The 22,862-nt window shown below is 43.3% G+C and overlaps 1 protein-coding gene across 10 annotated transcripts in view; it reads right to left on the bottom strand.

Annotated features, from left to right (window-relative positions):
- The window catches only part of DNM2 (dynamin 2), a 380,758-nt gene that overhangs the window by 218,124 nt on the left and 139,772 nt on the right, over positions 1 to 22,862 (bottom strand). For 6 of the 10 annotated variants that reach the window (XR_011558204.1, XM_070741818.1, XM_070741820.1 and 3 more), the window contains exons 11-12: positions 21,496 to 21,582; positions 17,893 to 17,963 (exon numbers count right to left, since the gene is read on the bottom strand). Coding sequence is in view for 9 of the 10 variants with exons in the window: in XM_070741818.1 (XP_070597919.1) it covers positions 17,893 to 17,963; positions 21,496 to 21,582 (158 nt within the window). In the remaining variant the exon portion in view is untranslated. Of the gene's footprint in view, positions 1 to 17,892; positions 17,964 to 21,495; positions 21,583 to 22,307; positions 22,447 to 22,862 lie in introns of all 10 variants that reach the window. The other 4 variants (XM_070741819.1, XM_070741815.1, XM_070741817.1 and 1 more) reach the window with 1 other exon arrangement.

Below are 22,862 nucleotides of genomic sequence, written 5' to 3'. Positions count from 1 at the left end.
AAACCCTTCTACAGACAAAGTCTACTCGTGCCTTCTACAACTTTGTTAACCATAAACTAGACCCATCCCACCCCTTAAAGGACCAAACAACATAGACCATAATGATGAATCAGTCAAAGCCAACCTCTTTAACACCTTCTTCAGCTCAGTCTTTGTTAACAACAATGGCTCATGCCCAACATTTCCTAATTGCACCACAAATAACCTCAATGATCTTACACAAATTGATTTTACAGAAGATAACGTTAGAAATTTGTCAGACCAATCCTAGAATACAGCTCGCCTGTATAGAACCCACATTGCATATCTGACATCAACACAATTGAGAGAGTCCAGAAATATTTCACAAAAAGAGTCCTTCATTCCTCTTCTCACAACAAAATACATTACTCTGCCAGACTTGAAATTCTTGGTTTAGACAACTTACAGCTCCGTCGTCTCTGTTCCGACTTAATTATAGTTCATAAAATCATATACCAAAATGTGCTACCTGTTAACGACTACTTCACCTTCAACAACACAACACACAAGGCATTACACAACCTAAAACCATCTTTATCTATTGGACCAGATGGACTATGTGCATACTTCTTAAAAAAAGCTCTCCTCCACCTTGGCTGAACCTCTGAGCATAATTTTAATAAACATTTCAGTACTAGCTCCCTACCCACACTATGGTAACTTGCCACAGTCATCCCTATCTTCAAAAAAGGAGATCCAAGCAACGTTGAAAATTACAGACCTATCTCTTTGTGTTGTGTCACCTGCAAAGTTATGGAATCAATCATAAACCAATCCATTACACTCCACCTTGAAGCTAATAACCTACTTTCCAATAAACAATTTGGTTTCAGAAAAAAATTATCCTGTAATCTACAACTCTTACATTGTAAAAACATTTGGACCACTCAACTTGACCAAGATAGTAATCCAATTGATGCAATCTATATCGACTTTTGCAAAGCCTTTGACTCAGTTGTCCACGACAAACTTCTTCTGAAACTCAAATCCTATGGCATGTCTGGACTACTACACAATTGGTTAACAGCATTCCTATCTAACAGACAACAAGTGGTCAAAATAGGAAGTGCCACATCTCTTCCTGCTCCTGTTAACAGTGATGTCCCTCAAGGTAGTGTTTTAGGACCCACACTATGCATACTATACATAAACGATCTTTGCGATTGCATCACTAGCAATTGCGTTCTCTTTGCAGATGATGTCAAACTATTTAATACCACCAACAATGCTGCTACCCTTCAAAAAGACCTTGACCATGTAGCAGAATGGTCCAAAACCTGGCAACTTCAAATCTCCACCACTAAATGCTCTGTCTTACACATTGGTAAAAAGAATCAGAATACTAAATATGAACTTGGAGGAATTGAACTTATTAATAACCCTCAATCTGTCAAAGACCTTGCAGTACTCATATCCAATGACCTAAGTCCTAGAGCCCACTGCAACAACATTGCCAAAAAGGCTTTAAGAGTTGTTAACCTAATCCTTCACAGCTTCTTCTCTGGTAATTTTGAAATGCTAACAAGAGCTTACAAAACATTTGTCAGACCAATCCTAGAATACAGCTCGCCTGTATAGAACCCACATTACATATCTGACATCAACACAATTGAGAGAGTCCAGAAATACTTCACAAAAAGAGTCCTTCATTCCTCTTCTCACAACAAAATACATTACTCTGCCAGACTTGAAATTCTTGGTTTAGACAACTTACAGCTCCGTCGTCTCTGTTCCGACTTAATTATAGTTCATAAAATCATATACCAAAATGTGCTACCTGTTAACGACTACTTCACCTTCAACAGCAACAACACACAAGCACAAAATCGATTTAAACTAAATGTCAACTGCTCCAAACGTGACTGCAAAAAATATGACTTCAGCAACAGAGTAATCAACGCCTGGAATGCACTACCTGATTCTGTGGTTTCTACTCCTAACCCCAAAACCTTTAACCTTAGACTATCTACAATTGACCTCTCCCCCTTTCTAAGAGGTCTGTAAGGGGCATGCATAAGTCCACCACTCTGCCTACCGTCCCTGTCCTATTGTCTTCTTTTGTTACTTTTTATCATTACTTAGCTAATGTTTTTTTGTGCAAATTATCACCCTATAATTGTTTGACAAAATAAATAAATAAATAAATAAATAAATAAATAAAACAAACTATAAATATTTTGGAATATTATGAAGTGCATCCAGAAAGGCAGTTGGCAGCTATCTTTCTGGATACACAAAAGGCATTTGGCAATGTAGATTGGCAATATATAAAATTATTAATTCAAAAAATGAAATTTGGCAACAAATTTATAAAAATGATTGAAGCAGTATATTCTTCCCAATCTGCCAAAGTAATAATAAAGGGAGATACAACTAAAACATTTCAAATACAAAAAGGAGTCAGACAAGGGTGCCCACTGTTGCCTCGACTTTTTATATTAACATTGGAAACATTGTTGAACAAAATTAGAGAAAATTCAGAAATTAAATGGACAACTGTTTAAAAAAGAAACTTATAAATTTCAAGCCTTTGCTGATGACTTAGTTTTTTTCTTAGAAGATCCCCATGAAACAGGTCCACTTTTAATTAGAGAATTAGAAAAATATGGCTTAATAGCCAGTCTTAAAATAAATAGACAAAAAAATAAAGTGTTGACAAAAAATATGACACCTCAACAAGATAGAAAGTTGGAAGGAGACCTGAACTTACAAGTGGTAAAGAAAATTAAATATTTAGGCATTTATTTAACAAACAAGTGTTCAGCAGTAAAAGAAAGCAATCATAAAATTGATAGTACAAATAGAATTGGATTTTTAAAAATGGGGAAGTTTACAACTATCCTTTTTAGGCTGGGTAGCTATAATTGAAATGAACATTCTTCCCAAATTATTATATTTATTTCAAGCAGTCTCACTTAAATTAGACCAAAATTCTTTGTAAATCTAGAAAAAATAACAAAACAAACTTGGCAAAATAAAAAACCACGAATAAAAAAAAATATTTGCAAGATGATAAAAGATGGTTTTAGTCTTCCAGACTGGAAGCTATACCAAACTGCAGCAACGTTAGCCTGGGTTAGAGAATGGGTGAATTTGGATAATAACAAAATATTGACACCAGAAAGCCATGATTTATTAACAGGTTGGCATTCCCTTCTATGGAATAAGAGGGAAATTCCAACATATTTCCAAAAACATCTGATAAGAAAAGCAATAATCAGAACGTGGATAGATATAAAAAGGAAACATTATATCAAAATACAGAACTGGCTTTCAGTGATGGAAGCAATGATATATCCAAATGTACCTGACAGAGATAAAGTAAGGAATTATAAAGATCTTCTAGATGGAACCAGAAAACTTAAAAAACAGGGAAGAATTACAGTGGGGAAAAAGTATTTACTCAGACACCAGTTGTGCAAGTTCTCCCACTTAAAAAGATGAGATTGAATCTACTTATGATTGAATCATAAGTAGACGTCAATCATGAGAGACAACATGAGAAAACACATCCAGAAATCACATTGTCTGATTTTTAACGAATTTATTTGCAAATTATGGTGGAAAATAAGTACTTGGTCATCATCATCATCATCATCATCATCATTATTATTATTAATTAGATTTGTATGCCGCCCCTCTCCGTAGACTCGGGGCAGCTTACAACAGTGATAAAAACAATATATAATGACAAATCTAATAGTTAGAATCTAAAATAACAATAATACATTTAAAAAGTCTAAAAAACAAGGAACCCCAATATATAAAAACATACATACAATCATATCATGCACAAAAACTACATAGGCAGGGGGAGATGTTTCAGTTCCCCCACGCTTGATGACAGAGATGGGTTTTAAGGAGTTTACGAAAGGCAAGAAGGGTAGGGGCAGTTCTAATCTCTGGAGGGAGCTGATTCCAGAGGATCGGAGCCGCCACAGAGAAGGCTCTTTCCCTGGGTCCCGCCAGACAACATTGTTTAGTTGACGGGACCCGGAGGAGACCAACTCTGTGGGACCTAACCGGTCATGGTCCAGTACCATGAAGGGCTTTATAGGTGATGACCAACACTTTGAATTGTGACCGGAAACTGATCGGCAACCAATGCAGATTGTGGAGTGTTGGAGTAACATGGGCATATTTGGGAAAGCCCATGATTGCTGCATTCTGCACGATCTGAAGTTTCCGAACACTCTGTAAAGGTAGTCCCATGTCTACGGAGAGGGGCGGCATACAAATCTAATAAATAATAATAATAATAATAATAATAATAATAATAATAATAATAATGTAGTTCATCTCAATACTTTGTTATATATAATTTGTTGGCAATGACAGAGGTCAAACGTTTTCTGTAAGTCTTCACAAGGTTGCCACACACTGTTGCTGGTATGTTGGCCCATTCCTCCATGCAGATCTCCTCTAGAGCAGTGATGTTTTGGGGCTGTCGCTGGGCAACACGGACTTTCAACTCCCTCCAAAGGTTTTCTGTAGGGTTGAGATCTGGAGACTGGCTAGGCCACTCCAGGATCTTGACATGCTTCTTACAAAGCCACTCCTTCGTGCCCTGGCGGTGTGCTTGGGATCATTATCATGTTGAAAGACCCTGCCACATTTCATTTTCAGTGCCCTTGCTGATGGAAGGAGGTTTGCACTCAAAAACTGACAAGATATGGCTCCATTCATTCTTTCATGTACACAGATCAGTCATCCTGATCCGTTTGCAGAGAAACAGCCCCAAAGCATGATGTTGCCACCCCCATGCTTCACAGTAGGTATGGTATTCTTTGGATGTAACTCAGCATTCTTTCTTCTCCAAACATGATGAGTTGTGTTTCTACCGAACAGTTCTACTTTGGTTTCATCTGACCATATGACATTCTCCCAATACTCTTCTGGATCATCCAAATGCTCTCTAGCAAACTTCAGACGGGTCAGGACATATACAGTGATCCCTCGATTTTCGCGATCTCGATCTTCGCGAAATGCTATATCGCGATTTTTCAAATAAATTAAAAATAAGTGCGCGGTTTTTTTCTACACCGCGGTTTTTCCTATCTTGCTTCTTCCTCTCTCACACTCTCTTCCTCCCTCTCTCATCTCTTTCTTTCCTTCTCTCTCTTTCTCTATCTCTCCCCCTCTTGCTCTCGAGCGGCGGGCGGCGGGCGGGCGGCGGGCAGCAGCGAGGAGCCGAAGATCGGGGTTTCCCCTTTGCGTGGGCGGCTGGGAAACCCCGATCTTCGGCTCCTCGCTGCTCCCGCGCTGCCGAGCAGATCAGCTGCTGGGCGGCCGAAGAAACCTTCCCTGGGTCTTCCCCGCCGCCCACGCAAAGGGGAAACCCCGATCTTCGGGTCCTCGCTGCTGCCGCCAAGCAGATCAGCTGCGAGGAGCCGAAGATCGGGGTTTCCCCTTTGCGTGGGCGGCGGGGAAGACCCAGGGAAGGTTTCTTCGGCCGCCCAGCAGCTGATCTGCTCGGCAGCGAGGAGCCGAAGATCGGGGTTTCCCCTTTGCGTGGGCGGCTGGGAAACCCCGATCTTCGGCTCCTCGCTGCTCCCCGCGCTGCCGAGCAGATCAGCTGCTGGGCGGCCGAAGAAACCTTCCCTGGGTCTTCCCTGCCGCCCACGCAAACTCCACCATCTGCGCATGCACGGCCATGGAAAAAGGGCGCGCATGCGCAGATGGTGTTGTTACTACATCGCAAAAAATCGATTATCGCGAGGGGTCTTGGAACGGAACCCTCGCGATACTCGAGGGATCACTGTACTGGCTTAAGCAGGGGACACATCTGGCACTGCAGGATCTGAGTCCCTGGCAGCATAGTGTGTTACTGATGGTAGAATTTGTTATGTTGGTCCCAGCTCTCTGCAGGTCATTCACTAGGTTCCCCAGTATCGTTCTGAGATTTTTTCCTCACCGTTCTTGTGATCATTTTGACCCCATGGGATGAGCTTTTGCGTGGAGCTCCAGATTGAGGGAGATTATCAGTAGTCTTGTATGTCTTTTATTTTCTAATTATTGCTCCCACAGATGATTTCTTCACACCAACCTGCTTGCCAATTGCAGATTCAGTCTTCCCAGTCTGGTGCAGGGCTACACAATTTTGTTTCTGGTGTCCTTCAACAGCTCTTTGGTCTCCACCATAGTGGAGTTTGGAGTGTGACTGTTTGAGGTTGTGGACTTTTATACTGATGACAAGTTCAAACAGATGCCATTACTAAAGGTAATGAGTGGATGACAGAGGAGCCTCTTAAAGAAGAAGTTACAAGTCTGTGAGAGCCAGAAATCTTGCTTCTTTGTAGGTGACCAAATACTTATTTCCCCCCATAATTTGCAAATAAATTCATTAAAAATCAGACAATGTGATTTTCTGGATGTGTTTTCTCATGTTGTCTCTCATGGATGAGGTCTACTTATGATGTCAATTACAGGCCTCTCTCATCTTTTTAAGTGGGAGAACTTGCACAATTGGTGTCTGACTAAATACTTTCCCCCCCCTCCACTGTATGTAGCCAAAATATAATTATAAATTGGTGGCCATATGCTTAAATACAATCTGTGTGTATACTCCCATTCAGCCTGAAGATTATTCAGATTCCGAAGTAGAGCGCGATTATGAATTGGTAGAAGGGCCTGATTTACAGACAGAAAGAGGGGAGGCAGATGACATAAAGATGCGTTCCAGTTCTAGTGAAGAAGATCTGAGGTGGATTAACCCTTACTTCAGATGCTTTCAGAGAAGAAAGGAGCAAGTGTTAGGGAAGAAAGAACCGTTGAACTTACCTAAACGGTCTTCTCGCTGCACTGTGAGGAGAGTCCAATGTGGGCTATACTTCAGCCTTATTGGCAGGGACTGAGTTAAAAATTAGCATAAAAATGAAGGAATAGTGAAAGGAAACAAACTTTATTCAGTAAAAAATCCTAACTATTAATCCAAACTGAACTGCGCACCTGGGCTAATAAGCCGGGCGGGTTTGGACTCTCCTCGCAGTGCAGCGAGAAGACCGTTCAGGTAAGTTCAACGGTTCTTCTCCACTGCACTGCTCAGAGAGTCCAATGTGGGATATACCCAAGCCACACTTTAGGGAGGGATAGGCTGAACCAGGGGCGCTGGAACACAAACCCTCTGTAGCACTCTTCTGCCGAAAGCTGCTTCTGCTGAAGCAAATGAATCTAGGCGATAGTGTCTGATGAAAGTTGTGGGGGCAGCCCAGGTTGCTGCCCTACAAATGTCTTCGATTGGTGCCTGTATGGTCCAAGCCGCTGTGGTGGCCGCACTCCTAGTGGAGTGGGCTGTAATCCTATCCGGTAAGGGAGTTGATCTTGCTTTGTATGCTTCAATGATGCAGGATCTGATTCACCTGCTGATTGTCTTGGCCGATACCTTCCTTCCCATAGATGCGGGAAGGAATGATACAAAGAGAGCCTCCGATCTCCTGAAAGTGTTTGTGCGGTGTACGTATATCTTCACAGCTCTACGGACGTCCACTTATGCCATCGAAGCTCCGACGGGTGGGAGCCATGGGTACAAAAATCAGGCAGAACTATGTCCTGGGCTCTGTGAAATCTAGTATTGATCTTGGTCAAGAAACTAGGGTCTAAACGGAGAGTTACCCTGTCAGGGTGGAAAATACATAAGTCTGAATGAACTGACAGAGCTGCGAGCTCAGATACTCTATGAGCTGAGGTTATGGCCACTAGGAAGGCCACCTTCACAGAGAGGATGCGGAGAGAGACTTCCCTCAACGGTTCAAAGGGGGGTCCTGTAAGGGCTTGCAGAACCAAGGGTAAATCCCAGGATGGGAAGCGGTGAACGATTGTGGTAGACAGGTTTGCTGCCCCTCGAAGAAAGTCTTTTATCCATGGGTGATGTGAAATTGGACAGAGGGGGTCTGGTCGAAGGACCGTTGCTATGGCCGCTACCTGTCTGCGAAGGGTGTTGGGGGTTTACCCCCTTTCGAGGCCCTTTTGAAGGAAATCTAGAAGGTGCAGAACTGAGGATACAGAAGGTGAAACTCCCTGGGCTCTGCAAAAGGTGCAATATGTCACCCAGGTTGCTTGGTATATGCGAGTGGTCGACGGACGTCGTGCCGCTTGAATGGTGTGGATGACGTTCTCCAGGACATGCTTCTCCCTCATGCGGTACCCCTCAATTGCCACATGGCAAGCCTCCACCACTGAGGGTCCGGATGAACTATCGAGCCCTGTGTCAGGACCAGCTGATGGCATGGAATTCTCCACGGGGGGAAGATTGATAAGCCCATCAGATCAGCAAACCATGGACATCTGGGCCAGAATGGAGCTACTAGGGGTATCTCCGCCCCTTCTGAGATGATCTTGGAGACTACTCTGTGTATCAAGCAGACCGGGGGGAAGGCGTATAATAGGCCCTTCGGCCATGGAGAGAGAAGTGCGTTGACTCACTCGGCTCCCAGGGTTGGAAACCTGGAAAAGAACCTTGGTAGTTGGTGGTTGTGGTGTAAGGCGAACAAGTCCACTACTGGAATGCCGTACCGGTGAACTATCTGCTGGAACACCTCCGGGTTTAGAGACCATTCCCCCGGGTCGATCGTTGTGCGGCTTAGCCAGTCCACTTGTGTATTCTCCACTCCCGAAATGTGCTCTGCACGAATCGAGGCCAGGTGTATCTCCGCCCATGACATTAGAGCGTGTACTTCCTGCATCAGGCGGCCCAATCGTGTACCCCCCTGGTGATTCACATGGGCCCTTGTTGCCACGTTGTCCGTCAATATCAGGACGTGCTGACCGGCTACGGTGTCTGTAAACTTCTGTAGCGCTCTGAATACTGCTCGTAACTCCAGCAGGTTGATGTTGGGGTCTGACAAGTCCTCTGGCGACCATCTGCCCTGGGCAACCTGGAATCCAGAGTGAGCTCCCCAGCCGGAGAGACTTGCGTCCGTGGTAATTGTCACCTCTTGGTGGAATAGGAAGGGAGAGCCCCTGGTTATGGCTGGGGATGTCCACCAAGGAAAGGAGAGGCGAACTGCTGTGGTCAGGTGCACTTGGTATTTGGAGTTGCTTAGTCAAGCCCTTTGGAAGGGGAGTAGAAACCACTGAAGAGGGCGAGTGTGTAACCGAGCCCAAGATACTATGTTTATGCATGAAATGAACATCCCTAGCAGTTGCGATAGGAGAGTTAGGGGGATCTTGGTGTGGCGAGATATAGAGTGTATCAATGCTATTATCTTCTGTTGTCTCTCTGATGAGAGAAAGACCATGCCTGTTGAAGAATCTATTGTAGTGCCTAGATGAAGCAGGAATTTGGTCGGTTGCAGGTGGCTTTTGTCGTGATTGATTGTAAAACCGGCTCTCTCCAAGGAGTCTATTGTTTGCACCAGGTCTTGTTTGGCCTGCTGAGGGATTTTGGAGAGGATAATTATGTCGTCCAAATAGGCTTGAAGTTGTATGGAGTGCGTTCTGAGGCTTGCTGTCAAGGCGTCTAAAAGTTTGGTGAAGGCCCTGAGGGCCGAGGACAAGCCGAAGGGCATGGCCTTGTATTGGTAGTGTTGGTCTTGGAGGCAGAAACGTAGAAATTGGCAGTGTTGTGGATGGACCGGAACATGCAGATACGCCTCCCTGAGGTCGATGGAGGTCATCCAGTCCTGATGATGAATGGATGCCAGGATGGTGTGCAGCGAATGCATCTTGAACCTTGTAAATGTTCAGCTGTCTGAGATTCAAAATTAGGTGGCAACCGCCGGAGGTCTTGGGAACTACGAATACTATGGAGTAGAAACCTTGTCCCCTCTGTGGTATCGGAACCGGTTCTATTGCCCCAATGTCCAAGCGATGTTGGACCTCCTGGAAAATAAGAGACCGCTTTTGTGGATGAAGCAGAGCTGGGCATTGCATGAATCTGTTTGGAGGAATCTGTAAGAAGTTTATTCGTAGGCCTTGTTCTATAGTCTCTAAGGCCCATGTGTCTGTGGATATGGATCCCCAAAATTCGATGAAGAATTGCAGGCGTCCACCGATGGGCGGTTCGTGGGAGGAGTCACTTTTGCTTGCGATATCCTCCTCTGTTGCTGCCTCTGAAGGATCTGCGAGGCTGTTGAAACTATTCGTTTCTGTTTCCATAGTTGCCTCGGTCAGATCGGTAAGATGGTTGGGTGTAGGTCCCTTGTCCGTAGGCCCTTGCGACTGGGGACGAAGTCAAGGGGGGGTCCGATCGAAAGGGCTGTCTACGGAAGTATGGAGCCCCTCGTCTGTCTTGTCTCCTTGCCGACCTTGGTAACACTTTCTTCTTATCTCTGTCCTCAATTAGGACAGAGTCTAATGACTCCCCAAAGAGTTTAGAACCCTGGTAAGGAGCCGTGTCTAGGCGCCATTTTGATTTTGCATCTGCCTGCCATGAGCGAAGTCAAAGCAGGCGCCAGGCTGAGAGGTTAGTTACCATTGCTCGAGATTAAAATCTTGCTACTGCCAAGGTGGCGTCTGCAGAGAACTCGGTGGTGGCAATGAGCTTGTTGATGTCTTGGCGGAGTCTGGTGTCCTCTGGGAAGTATATCCTGTAGCCACAGAAGGGAGGCCCTATTAAAGAAGGATGCAGCTGATGCTGCCCTTAAGGACCAGGCAGACAATTAATGGATCCTTCTAATCAAGTTCTCCGCCTTTCTATCATCTGGTCTCAGGCCATCCGCCATATCTGACGGTACTACAGCATTGGACATCAATGATGTGACTGGGGTATCCACTGAAGGATACTGAAGCAAGTCCTCTACCTCTGAATCAAATGAGTAGAATCTCTTGTCCAAGGCCGAGGGTCCTAGGGCTGTAGTCGGGTGCTGCCAGGGTCTCTTTATATTCTCTGCAAAAATAGGGACTGCAGGAATGTGTTCAGATTCCCTCCGGGGTTCATTAATGAGTCTGGATGCTGGCATGATGCCCACCTCCTGACCTGCTGGCTTTGCTGAATTGTCTGGGATCAGCATGGTCTTGGCCTTGTTTAATAGCACTCTAAATAGAGACTGTTTGAATAGCCCTGCCAAGGGGGGCTGGTCAGGTAGGTTGGCCTCATCCTCAGAAAGTTCTTCCTCTGGATCTGTGGGCATCTCTCTTGGGCCTTGATCCTCTTGAAAGGAATCATGCAAAGATGGGGCAGCAGTAGGGGCTGCCCAAAGGTCCTGTCTATTAGCCCTAGGTGGTAGAGGGGATGGGCGTTGCTGGGCACCCACTGCAATGCCCTGGGAGTATGCAGACGCTATCATATCCTGCAATGATGGTGACATAGTCTGCCAATTGTCCATGGGGCCTCTGAGACCTGCTGCAGTAGGAGTAAAGGTGGCTGCTGCAGTCTGGGAAGGCTGAGACCATGATTGGAGAGGTGGTCTAGACCAGTGTTTCCCAACCTTTTTTGAGCCGCGGCACATTATTCATATTTTCAAAATTCTGGGGAACACAGAAGGGGGGGCGGGGGGCGGGGCTAAATAAAAGTTTGGACAAAAAAAATCTCTTCCTCCATTTCACTCTATTTCTCCCTCCCTCTTTCTCTCTCTTCCTTCCCTTCTTTCTCTCTCTCCATCCCTCTTTCTTTCTTCCTCTTTTTTGCTCTTTCTCTCTCCCTCCTTCCCTCCCTCCATGTCTTTCCCTCTCCCTCCTTCCCCCCTCTCTTTCTCTCATTCTCTCTCCCCTCCTTTTTCTCTCTCTCTCTTTCTCTCTCGTTCACCATGCCGGCAACAGAGAGAAAAAGAAAGAGAGAGAGAGAGCTGGAGAGAGAATGGAGGGCGCCGTTGTCTTCGCCTCCGTCCGCCGGCTCTGCAGCTAAGAGGCAACAGCAGCCATCAGCCTCCTCGCCCTCCCAGATGTTCCCAGCACCCGGCCACGCGCCGCCTCCCGTTAGCCCGGCTGACCTTTCCCTGCTGCCGTTTTCTCTTCATGGCGCAAAGCCACACAGTCCCGGACTCCCGGATCGCTCGCTTTTCCGGCCAGCAAGCGCGGCGCGGCGCTTTCCTGGGCAGATGGCTTTGCTGACCGGAGAAGCGAGCGAGCGCCATGAAAACGGCAGCAGGGAAAGGTCGGCCGGGCTAACGGGAGGCGGCGCGCGGCCGGGCGCTGGGGACATCTGGGAGGGCGAGGGGAGCCGGCGGGCGGAGGCAAAGACAACGGCGCCCTCCATTCTCTCTCCGGCAGCGAAGGAGAGGGGGCGGATCATGCCCCAATACAGGAGGCGGCGGAGGAGGAGGAGGAGAGTGGGCGGATCGGACGGGCAATGGGGCAGGGCAGAGAAGCCAGGGGCGCGTTTGGCCAGAGGCACCATGGGGAGGCAGGGGCGGCCGCGGCTCCCTTTACTCCTACTGCCGGACCTCCCCGCCCCTGCCTCCTTTTTCCCGCCTTCCTTCTTTGGGGCCCAGCCGGAAACAGCTGCATCGGGCAGTAGCCGGGGGACAGTTGCAGTGGGAGCTCCAGGTTGGAGGCACTGGCGGTCCGGCACTGGCAGTGCCCCGCCCACCTGGAGCTTCCTGCAGCACACCTGACCGTGTCTCGCGGCACACTACTGTGCCGCGGCACACCGGTTGGGAAACGCTGGTCTAGACCATTCTGCCCTTTGAATCCCTTCAGATGATGGTGGGGCGCTCAATGGGCGGTCAGGGGACAAATCCCCTATTCTAGTAAGGTGAGGTCCTTCAAAGGCAACAGCAGTAGCTAAAGGGCTCTGTTGATGTGGCGGGATAGTGCTGGTAGAAGGACTAGGCCCTTGTCTTGGCCCATTCATTTCCAGCTGAGCCTCCAGGGCCTTGATTCTCTTCTCAGCCTCCTTTAAAGCCACTGAGGATTGAGAAGATTTCCCCTTGGATTTAGTGCTATGGCCCTTATCTTTCCCCTTGCTTGTTGAGGGGGCAGCTGGATCGCTGGAATTGCCCTGCTGTTGAGACATATTAGAATTAGTAACACTCACGGTACTGCTTGGTACGAAGAGCTGTTGTAGCACAAGATGGCGAAATGAATGAGGAATAAGTCCTCTGAGGAACTAGTCATCGACCTCACCCTTGGTGATTGGTCCAGCTAAGTGCCTTTAATTGTCATGGTAACGCCCCCTTCTCTCAAAATGGCGGCCGTTGAGTGACTGGGAATTAGCTTACTCATTGGCCTATAGCCCCCAACTGCTGCAACAAAATGACGTCTGAACGGAGGCGGTTCCTAGCCCCAAAATGGCTGAGGCATCCCAGTGCCTTTTTGCTTGCCGGCAGCTCAGTTTTCCTCCCCCAAAATGGCGGACAGAACTTCAGGCAGCGAATTTCTGTGGAGGCTCCAGCCTCGATCGCTTCTGTCACCGCCTAGAAAAACCCCCGATCTGAACTTGCCGCGCCGTCGGAGATTGACGGCCAATAATAGGACCGCCGAACAGCTGATTTTGAGTTTCGGGATGGCCAAGCCAGGAATTCAGCGATTGCCGGTATTTGCTCAAACTTGGAGGCGGCAGTAAAGCAGCGGCGGTGGCGGGGTGTGATCGCGGACATCAGGGACCCCAAAATAAACCTCCCTGTCGTCAAGGCAGTGCTCCGGAGAGCAGTGGCCTCTCAGGGGTGAAGAGTTGGAGAGCAATACCCCAGAGGGCAGTGGCTCTCAGCTGGAGTCCATTCCTCTTCCTCCTACAAAAGAAAGAAGAATTAGTTAGAAAAATTCAAGAAGTAAAAATCACACTTTTTGTGAGAAGAAAACTCATAGTCCCTACACTATGACTGAGTTTTTTAAGACTGACCTGAGGGGGCATTGGTGGGCGGGACATAACAATTATGCTAATTTTTAACTCAGTCCCTGCCAATAAGGCTGAAGTATAACCCACATTGGACTCTCTGAGCTGTGCAGTGGAGAATATTAGAAGGTGAGGAACTGGTTAATCAGTTACCTCACATCCGGGTTGTGAACAGAAGAGAAGTTGAGTTCTTCAATCTTGCCATCTCAAGATGGGCGAGCCCAAGATCAGCTCCGAGTGTAAGCTATGTATTGTGTGATTTTATTGCCTGCTTTTATGACTCCTGGCTAACACTGATTAGCTCATAAATTTTAGAATGACTTGTGGAATGTGTTTTTATGACTTTCAAGATACTTTACTTTCATACGAAAGCTAGAGATGAGAAAAGGAGGCACTGCATGCAAACATGATCATTGAGTGGAAGAAGAAGAAAGAGGAATAAAGATGTTGCATTTTTACAAATATATGCCTTGAGCAATCTTTTATTTCAATTGTTAGTTGCACTAGCCTGAAATCAGAACACAATCTAAATATAAAACAGATATAAAAGAATATGGAATAAATATGGCACCAAGTACATTAAATAAGCTTTTGACAGGCCAGAAAACAAAATTATTTCTAGACTCTACAGCTATTTATTGCAATATGAAAGGAATGAAGATGTAGTCAAAGGACCCATCATAGTCTGGGCAAAATATAGAGCATAATATTCATTTTGCAGATTGGGAACAGGTCTGAAACAGAAACCTTAAATTATCAAAATCAGTACCATACAAAGAAAATTACTATAAGATGTGTTATAGAAAGCATTTGGCCCCGACCCAATTGGCAAAATATATATCCAAAATTAAATCCAAATTGTTGGCAATGCAAAAAAACTAATGGCACTTTCTTTTGCATATGGTGGTTGTGTTCTGAGATGAATTGGAATACAATCCATAAATGGCTAACACAGACAACAATAGAATTTACTCCAGAGCTTTTTTATTGGGAATTTTCAAAAAACAATATAGTAAAGGTACAAAAATATTTAATATTGTATATTACCACTGCAGCTAGGATTACCTCCCCCAAATTTGGAAAACTGCAGAAACCCCCCCAGAAAAGATAACAGTTAACAAAATATATGAATCTGTCCCGAAGTGGACAAGCTCACAATGGAATTAAGGAGGCAAAAAGAATCAGAATACTATGAGATGTGGGAACAGTGGCACAAATGGATTGAACTTAGGAAAAAAAATAAGAAGATGTGGGTAACTCTCAAAATCAGTAAAAAGACAATATGTAAATACATGAATATAAATAGAAATCTATAATTATGTTAAAGTATGAAGGTTTGAATAAGAGTACTGTGATGATAAGTAGATATGAAATGTTATTATGTAACAATGGGGAATTACTAAATGCATAATTATACTATTGTTTTTAAAGAAAATATCTGAAAATTAATAAAGTTTTGTCAAGGTTTTTTCCTGCCTGAGAGAGACAATGATTATGTATAGCTCAGTATTCTAATTTGGGTGTGGTATAGACTGAGCATCAACGTTCCCTCTAACCTGCGCTATGCGCTATAATGCAGGAGTTTTGATATCTCAACAAGGGAGATTCTAATCCTAGTGCAAAGGTCTCAAATCTCCCCCCTCCCCCCTGGCAGATTCTATCACCAGTGGCCAGAAAAACCTGGAAGCCGCGAAGAAGGAAGTTCAGCTTCCGGTCTCGCAACTTTTTGCTGAGAGCGTGAAGAGCAAAAAGTTGTGTGTGAGAAGCTGAGCTTCTTACCTCGCTGCTTCCATGTTTTTCCAAGAGAAAGAGAAAGAAAGCAAGAGAGAGAGAGAGAGAAAAAGAAAGCAAGAGGGAGAGAGAGAGGGAAAGAGAAAAGGAGAGGAAGGAACACCCCAAGTATTCGTCCTGTGCCTTGGACTCCCTTTCCAAGTCGTCCCCCAGCAGCTTCTTCCCCACCCCCAAAACGTGAAGGCTCGGCTGACTCGGCTGGCTGTAAAACCAGGATGTTCTGCGTGAAACTTGACATAAGCTCAGATGAAGTGTGGTAGGCTGCTGGTTCCCAGAGAGACAAAGAAGGAGACAGAGAGATGAGAAAAGAGAGGGGGGGAGGACAGAGAAAATGATGGAAAGAACAAGGGAGGGGTAGAACAAACAAATGAGAGAAAGAAGGGGAGAAAAGGAAAAGGAGAGGGAAGAGAAAAACAGAAATGAAAGGGAGAGAGAGTGAGAGAGAAATGAGAACAAAAAGGGGAGAGAAAAAGAGAAATGAGAAAATGATTGAGGCAGAGAATGATAGGAAAGAGAGAGAAACAAAAGAGAGAGAGAAGTGACTCTTGATTTAAAGCATATGGTAAAAAGTACCCAAATAATAACAGAGGAAAAAACCCAGCCCTCATCTGTTTTTGGAAATGGTTCAAGAGTTCACACACACACACACACAAGGGGGGGAGGAGACAGGGATGGAAAAAGAGAGAAGTGAGAGGGGGAAGGAATGAGAGAAAAAGGGAGGAAGAGGGAGAAATGAGAAACAAATGAGAGAGAAAAGGGGGAGAGACAGGATAGGTACCCAGAAATGAGACTGGTAGAAATTTGAGGAGGGATGCTTGATTATTAAATATGGATTGACTATGGAATGATGGTAAAAGATATATTTAGGTGTTGTTTAATATTAGGATGTATTAATTGGTAAAATTGCATTAGAATTTTAGAACTATATAGAATTACATAGGTAAAATTAATGGAAGATACATATGATAAATAAAGGGTTTATGATATGTACTGTATGATTTTATGACTTTGCATTATGAATTTAAAATATACTTGGAAATGTGGAAGATTGATGAAAGTTAATAATAGTAAATGCTAAGTGCCTGAAAATTAATTTAGCTTGGAAATATTGAATGAAATTATAGAAAAGTAAATATGGAAATTTATTAATTGATGCATTGGTGTTCAGATAGATTTTCATAGTACAGTATTATTAGATTACTATAATACTATTTAAGAAATGAAGATTTTAAAGCATGGATTTATTAATAGTTGTGTTTTTGGTTTTACTGGTTGTTTTAGTTTTAATAGTAATAGATTTTGGTTTTGTTTTGTTATTAATTTCTTTTAATAAAAAAGAAGGGACATTTTTTTCCTATTAATTAGGAAAAAATTGTATAAGGGTTTTTTGTTTCTTTTAAGAATAATGTATAAGAAGGAGTAGGCATGATGGCCTATCTGGATTTATAAGAGGATAATGATATTAATTGAAATATAAAATAACAGAATAACATAGTGGGAAGGGACCTTATTCTGCCCTAGCACCGAGCCCCAAATAATTATGCAATAAGTTGTCTTGGGTGACATCTATGAAAAAACATCAGGCGCTCAGGCATGAAAATTTATCTATCTATCCACCCACCCTTCCATCCATCCATCTAGACTTCTATGCTACCCAGTCCCAAAGGGACTGCCGCTCAGACACTATACTTTTCCGCCCACACACACAAAAAATTAGAGGGAACATTGCTGAGCATGTGCAAGAATGAAAAGGGAGAAGGGTGGAGTTTAGCCTGAGTTCTCCCCCATTGCTCTTGGTGTTTCTGATGGAGAAGAATGTCTGTTGAATGTCTGTTGAATGTGTTCCTGTAAATATGGTACTGTAATGTTTATTTATGCATTTGTGCATCTATAAAGTTTGTTCTGAACCTCAGCCACATGCAGTCAGTTGTTTCTCAAGTTTTCGAGTTTTAAATGCGAACTCCGAAACGTTTATATAAAAAAATGATAGGCATTATAAGCCACTCAGAATCAACAATGATTTCAGTAGCTTGTAGATCTAGTTAAATAATAAATAAATAAAGTAAGATCTAAATAAATAATATAATAGTGGAACTGTAATACTTTTACTCCTATTTTTATTGAACTTTTTCAAAAATGTGTATATTTCTAAAGAGAATAGAACCCAACTCAAACTAGAGTGCAATAAGACTATTTTTATCAATTTCAATTGAATTAAGTCTTAACATCAAAGCTTTTTTACCACTTAAAATCAAGCATTCTTAGTTTCTACTTGATCTAGCTGAAAAACAGGTTTTTAGATAGATGATGTATCTGGTGTTACAGAGACACTATGTAGTCTACATGTTTTCTAGATAGCAAACACTCACTTGGCAAATCCAATGAAGTCTTCATGGTTTGTGTTGATATATGACAGCTCTATGTCAATCAACAGGAGAATCTGAAAAAAGGAATGACAAAGAGTATCTCAGTTGTATGCAGCATAAATTAAAAAACTAACCCAACTAGTTTATTCTATATTTAGGGAAGATCTATGGAGATTAACATTTATTTATTTACATACACATATAAATTTAAAGAACACCCAATTTCAACCAATACTGGATACTTAACAAAATAAAAGCCAGAACAATAGAATAAAGAAACAGACTACACAAATGTTCTTCATACTTAACAGATTTTACAAGAATACAAATCTTACAGATTCACCCACCACCCTATTCCAACTTCTGGGAGAATAGCCAGTTTCTTAGTACCTTCACAATATTAACAAGATGTGAAACATATGAATCTCTGATAGAATGCTAGGGTTTATTATAGTTTTACTGTTCTTTATTAACTAATGTTTGACTTTTGTTATATTGTATGTATTATTTACTGTTGTAAGCCATCCTGAGTCCCATTGGGATTGGGCGGCATAGAAGTCAAATTAAATTAAATTAAATTAAATAATTCCAGAGGCAGGCACCACCATAGAAAGGGCATGATTCCAAAGCATCAACAGATAACACTGTTTAACTGAAGGGACCTGAAATGTATTCAAATTGCCAAATCTTACAAGATGGGCAGAAAACAATAAGTAATAAATGGTACCTAAAATAATCAGCCCATATGCTGTGGAAGGCTTTATTAGTACTAAATAGCACATTGAATTGCATTTAAAAGCCAGCTGGCACTAGTACAGCTTGAAGAGCAATAAAATCACATGGGCATACAGTAGCATGTTTATTATTTCCCAAGCTACAATGATATGGACCAGCTGCTGCTTCTAAGTGGTTTTCAAAGGCAGCTTCAGACAAAACACAATGTAATAGTCCATTCATAAGCACAACTGATGAGAATCTATGGGGATCTGGTCTGGAAGAGCTGGCGTCAGCTTAATCCTGGAAATACAGTGGCTATGGGTTTTAAGGCCTCCCTGCATTTCCACTTTTAATTCTGAATGTAGTTGAATCAGAATAGAAGTGGAAGTAAGTTTGAGGATCTTTCTAGTCCAGCCTCTTGCTGAAGCAGGAAATCCTATGCAAGTGATGGCAAATATTTTTCTTCTTGTGTGCATATGCTAGCTCCAGGGGTGAATCACTAGTTGGAACACCTAATCAGGCTCGCCTCTGCGGCTGTGGAGGTCCTCTGGAAGTCTTGTGAGTTTCAACAAAGTTATGCTGCTGCGCATGCAGGTAGTGAAATCGTGCACAAGACATAGGTCCGCCCATGTTCCGGCAAGATTTTTTTACTTCCACGCATGCGCGGAAGCAAAAAACTTTGCCAGAACATGGGCGTACCTGCATCTCCATGCACGATTTTATTATCTGCATGGGCACAGCAGCATAACTCTGCTGAAACTCACGAGACTTCCAGAGCCGTGGAGGCAAGCCCGATTAGGCGTTTCGGCTAGTAGCCCACCATTGGTTAGCATCTATGTGTGCCAGCACACAACACACACACATACACCACTGCACATGTGCACATCTCTGTGCATGCATCACCCCCATTGGGCTATTTTTTCACCCTCGCGCTTCCCTGAAGCCTCCGGAATGTGATAATCGGCCCAATGGGCAAACCGGAAGTTTGGAAAAATGGTTTGCCCCTTAGCCCATTTTTAGCACTCCAGAAGCTTCAGGGAAGCCCAAAGGCGAAAAATGGTCTAACGTGTGTGTGTGTTTGTGTGTGTGCATGCATACCCAGGAAAAAGTCTGAGGGTCAAAAATGGCCTAACGTGGGGGACGGGGACATGCACAGGGAAAAACGGCCAAACGGCTAAACCAGAAGCCACCCTTCAGAGGCTTCAGGGAAGCCTGAGGGCGAAAAACGGCCTTACCAGGTGGGGGAGTGCATGCATAGGGGAAAAAATGGCCCAGCGGCCCTGGGAGGGGAAAAATGGCTTCCCCAAGGCTGGAAAAAACCTGACCAGCATGTGAATGCACATTGGAACTGACAAAAGGCAGTGCCTTGCATGCCCTCAGATTTGACTCTGCATGTCACCTGTGGCACCCATGCCATAGATTCACCATCATGATCCTATACCATCTCAGACAAGTGATTGTCCAGTTTCTTCTTAAAAACCTCCAGTGATGATGCACCCATAATATCTGAAGGCAAGCTGTTCCAATTATCAATTGTTCTCACTGTTAGGAAGTTTCTTCTTTACTCCAGGTTGCTTTTCTCCCTGATTAGTTTCCATCCATTGTTCCTGTCCTGCCCTCTGCTGCTTTAGAAAATAAATTAACCCCCTCCTCTTTGCGAAAGCCTCTCAAATAGTGGAATACAGTACTGCTATCATGTCCCCATAGTCCTTCTTTTCTCTAGAGTAGCCAAACCAAAATTCTGCAACCGTTCTTCATATGTTTTAGTCTCCAGGCCTTTAATCATCTTATTTGCTCTTCTTTGCTTTTTTTCCCCAAAGGCTCAACATCTTTTTTGTAATGGAGTAACCAAAACTGGATGCAGTATTCCAGATGAGGTCTTACTAATTCACTACCTGGCTCTGGTTTCGTCACCAAACTCCCAAAACTTTATCCTTAGACCGTCCACTGTTGACCTCACCCGATTCCTAAGAGGTCAGTAAGGGCGTGCATAAGCACACCAGCGTGCCTACCGTCCCTGTCCTAATGTTCCCTCTCATCAGTACCCATGTTATGTATATAAGCAATGTTATATGTATGTATATTACAAATACATACTTGATAAATAAACAAACAAACAAATAAATCATCTATCTCCAATCTGCAACACAGTCCTTAAGCAATTCCAAGTAGGCTCCACATTCATATGCACTACTTAGGTGACACTGAGGTCACACATAAACTTTCAAGTGGCTTCAATGACTCTCTAGAACAATGCAAATGACCAGCTGTCTGCAAGGAATATAAATCCTTCCCTTCCCCAACATCCAATCAGAGCTGAAGCTTGTTGGATGAGAAGCAAAATGACTTCAAAGAAAAACAAGAAAGTCCACTTACCCCTTGAAAAAGCACTTTGGGATACTCTGCTAACCTTATATTGGCTTGTTGGAAAAAATATTTTAAAAAGATCCTAGTCTGAGCTTGCATTTTTCCTCTATTATTGCAGTTTTTTAAAAGGATTACATTAGCTGGATTAGATCAGCTCTGTGCCTTTTTCTCAAATACAGAAAGCTAGTCTAATCCGGCTATTTTTAAAAAAGTTGTGACTTCAGAACCTGGGCATTCACTACTATCTGCACTGCCCTCAAACAGAAGTACATGTACTATAAATCCTACTCCATAATCCTAGTCACAAAGTTTCACAATTGTTGAGCATGCTGAGGAGTTGGTCCACACATCAAAGTTGCTGAGACTGAAATTGCTAAACTAATAGTAATTTCAGTTCACTCCAAATATTTAAAAAACAAGGAAGGGTTCATTTTGTTTTAAAAACTACCTTTTCCATTCTGATTCTTCTATTCTTGGCCTGACCAAAAGCTTATCTAGAAGATAAGAAAGCTGACTGTTTACCTGGTCTTTAGTTTTTCCTTCACGTTCTCTGATGTACGTAGTAACAATTCTCTCTGTCTCTTCTCGCAGCCTGGGATAGGAACCAAGCTAAGGACAGTAGGATAAGACATCAGATCTCTGCACTCTTCACTATTTACACAGATGTACAAGAAAAAAGGAAGATCTGGATTGGGCTGCTTCCCTGTTTTATCACTGGGGATGGATTGATTTACTAAGTAAAGAAATTTATTTTTATCAACTTAGAACAAATCTATTTTATTAATCTATTTTGACATAATATTTCCCTAATACTCCCCCAGTGATCTTCTGGGAAATAGCCCAAAATCCTTCAGAGGTTTAGTAGAAGAAAGGAGCAGATAGAAGACTGGCTTCTTAATACCACAGGGAGCTGATTGTTCTTTTAGAGAGAGTTGTTCATTAAATATTGTATATATTCCAAAGCATATTTCATGACATGTTTAATATAGAGACAATTCCTCACAGGAAGTCATGTAAAATGTTCCTTTGGTTCCATTCTAAATCAAATGTATATAGTTGCTATGATCCAAGATACAGCATTACTATAGGACCATGGGCAATGAACTACAGGAAAGGAACTTACATCTCAATTAATCAAATGAGTAACTGACCCAAATGAGTCAAAAGAACTAAGCTAATAATTAACTAAAAGAATAGATCTTCATGTAGTGTCCATTGCTTCTTATTCAAATGCATTCAGACTTTAATTTAGCAAGATATCATATGAAGCCACACTCCTGAAGTGTTATCAGGGAGATAGCAGGAAAGTGGAAAAAAGAATATAGACCCATTACCTTCTCTGAACACTTTTTAATGACCATGGCCAGCTCTGAGACCACCAGATCAACACACTTCAAACTGGGCTCTTTGAGCTTTATAATCTGTTTTTTCACTATTGCTTCAAAAGCCATATCAGGTGTGAAGAGCCCCGTCCTGCACCATGCAGAAAGTATGAACACAAAAGAGATTCCGAAGAATAGAGGAAAAATGATAGAGGGAAAAAGAGATTGAAAAGGTTAGTAGTGTGCAAAATGAAAAAGCAGCAGCACTTCCTCAAGAAGATCCTTTTTGAATTATCAAAATGAGCAGTTCCCTTCAAACATCTTTTGAAAAGTATGCTCCTCAGCAGCATGAGACAGGGTTCCAATCCTGCAGCTAATCGACTGTAATTCAACTGGCTTATCCATGTGACAATAAGTCTTCAGTAAAGGCATGGAAGTCCATCTCTTACTTGCTATCCTCAAACTGTTTTAGTACAATGGCAGGGAAGGAATTATGGCTGCTTCTCTGTGTGCCTACCAGTAGCGGGTTCCTACTGGTATGGATGAGGACGTTGCACCAGTAGTAAA

The sequence above is a fragment of the Erythrolamprus reginae genome, chromosome 2 (assembly GCF_031021105.1).
Source record: "Erythrolamprus reginae isolate rEryReg1 chromosome 2, rEryReg1.hap1, whole genome shotgun sequence".
NCBI lineage: Eukaryota > Metazoa > Chordata > Lepidosauria > Squamata > Dipsadidae > Erythrolamprus > Erythrolamprus reginae.
Note: the sequence above shows the minus strand (reverse complement) of the source record. Positions and strands in the feature narration are given on the sequence as shown.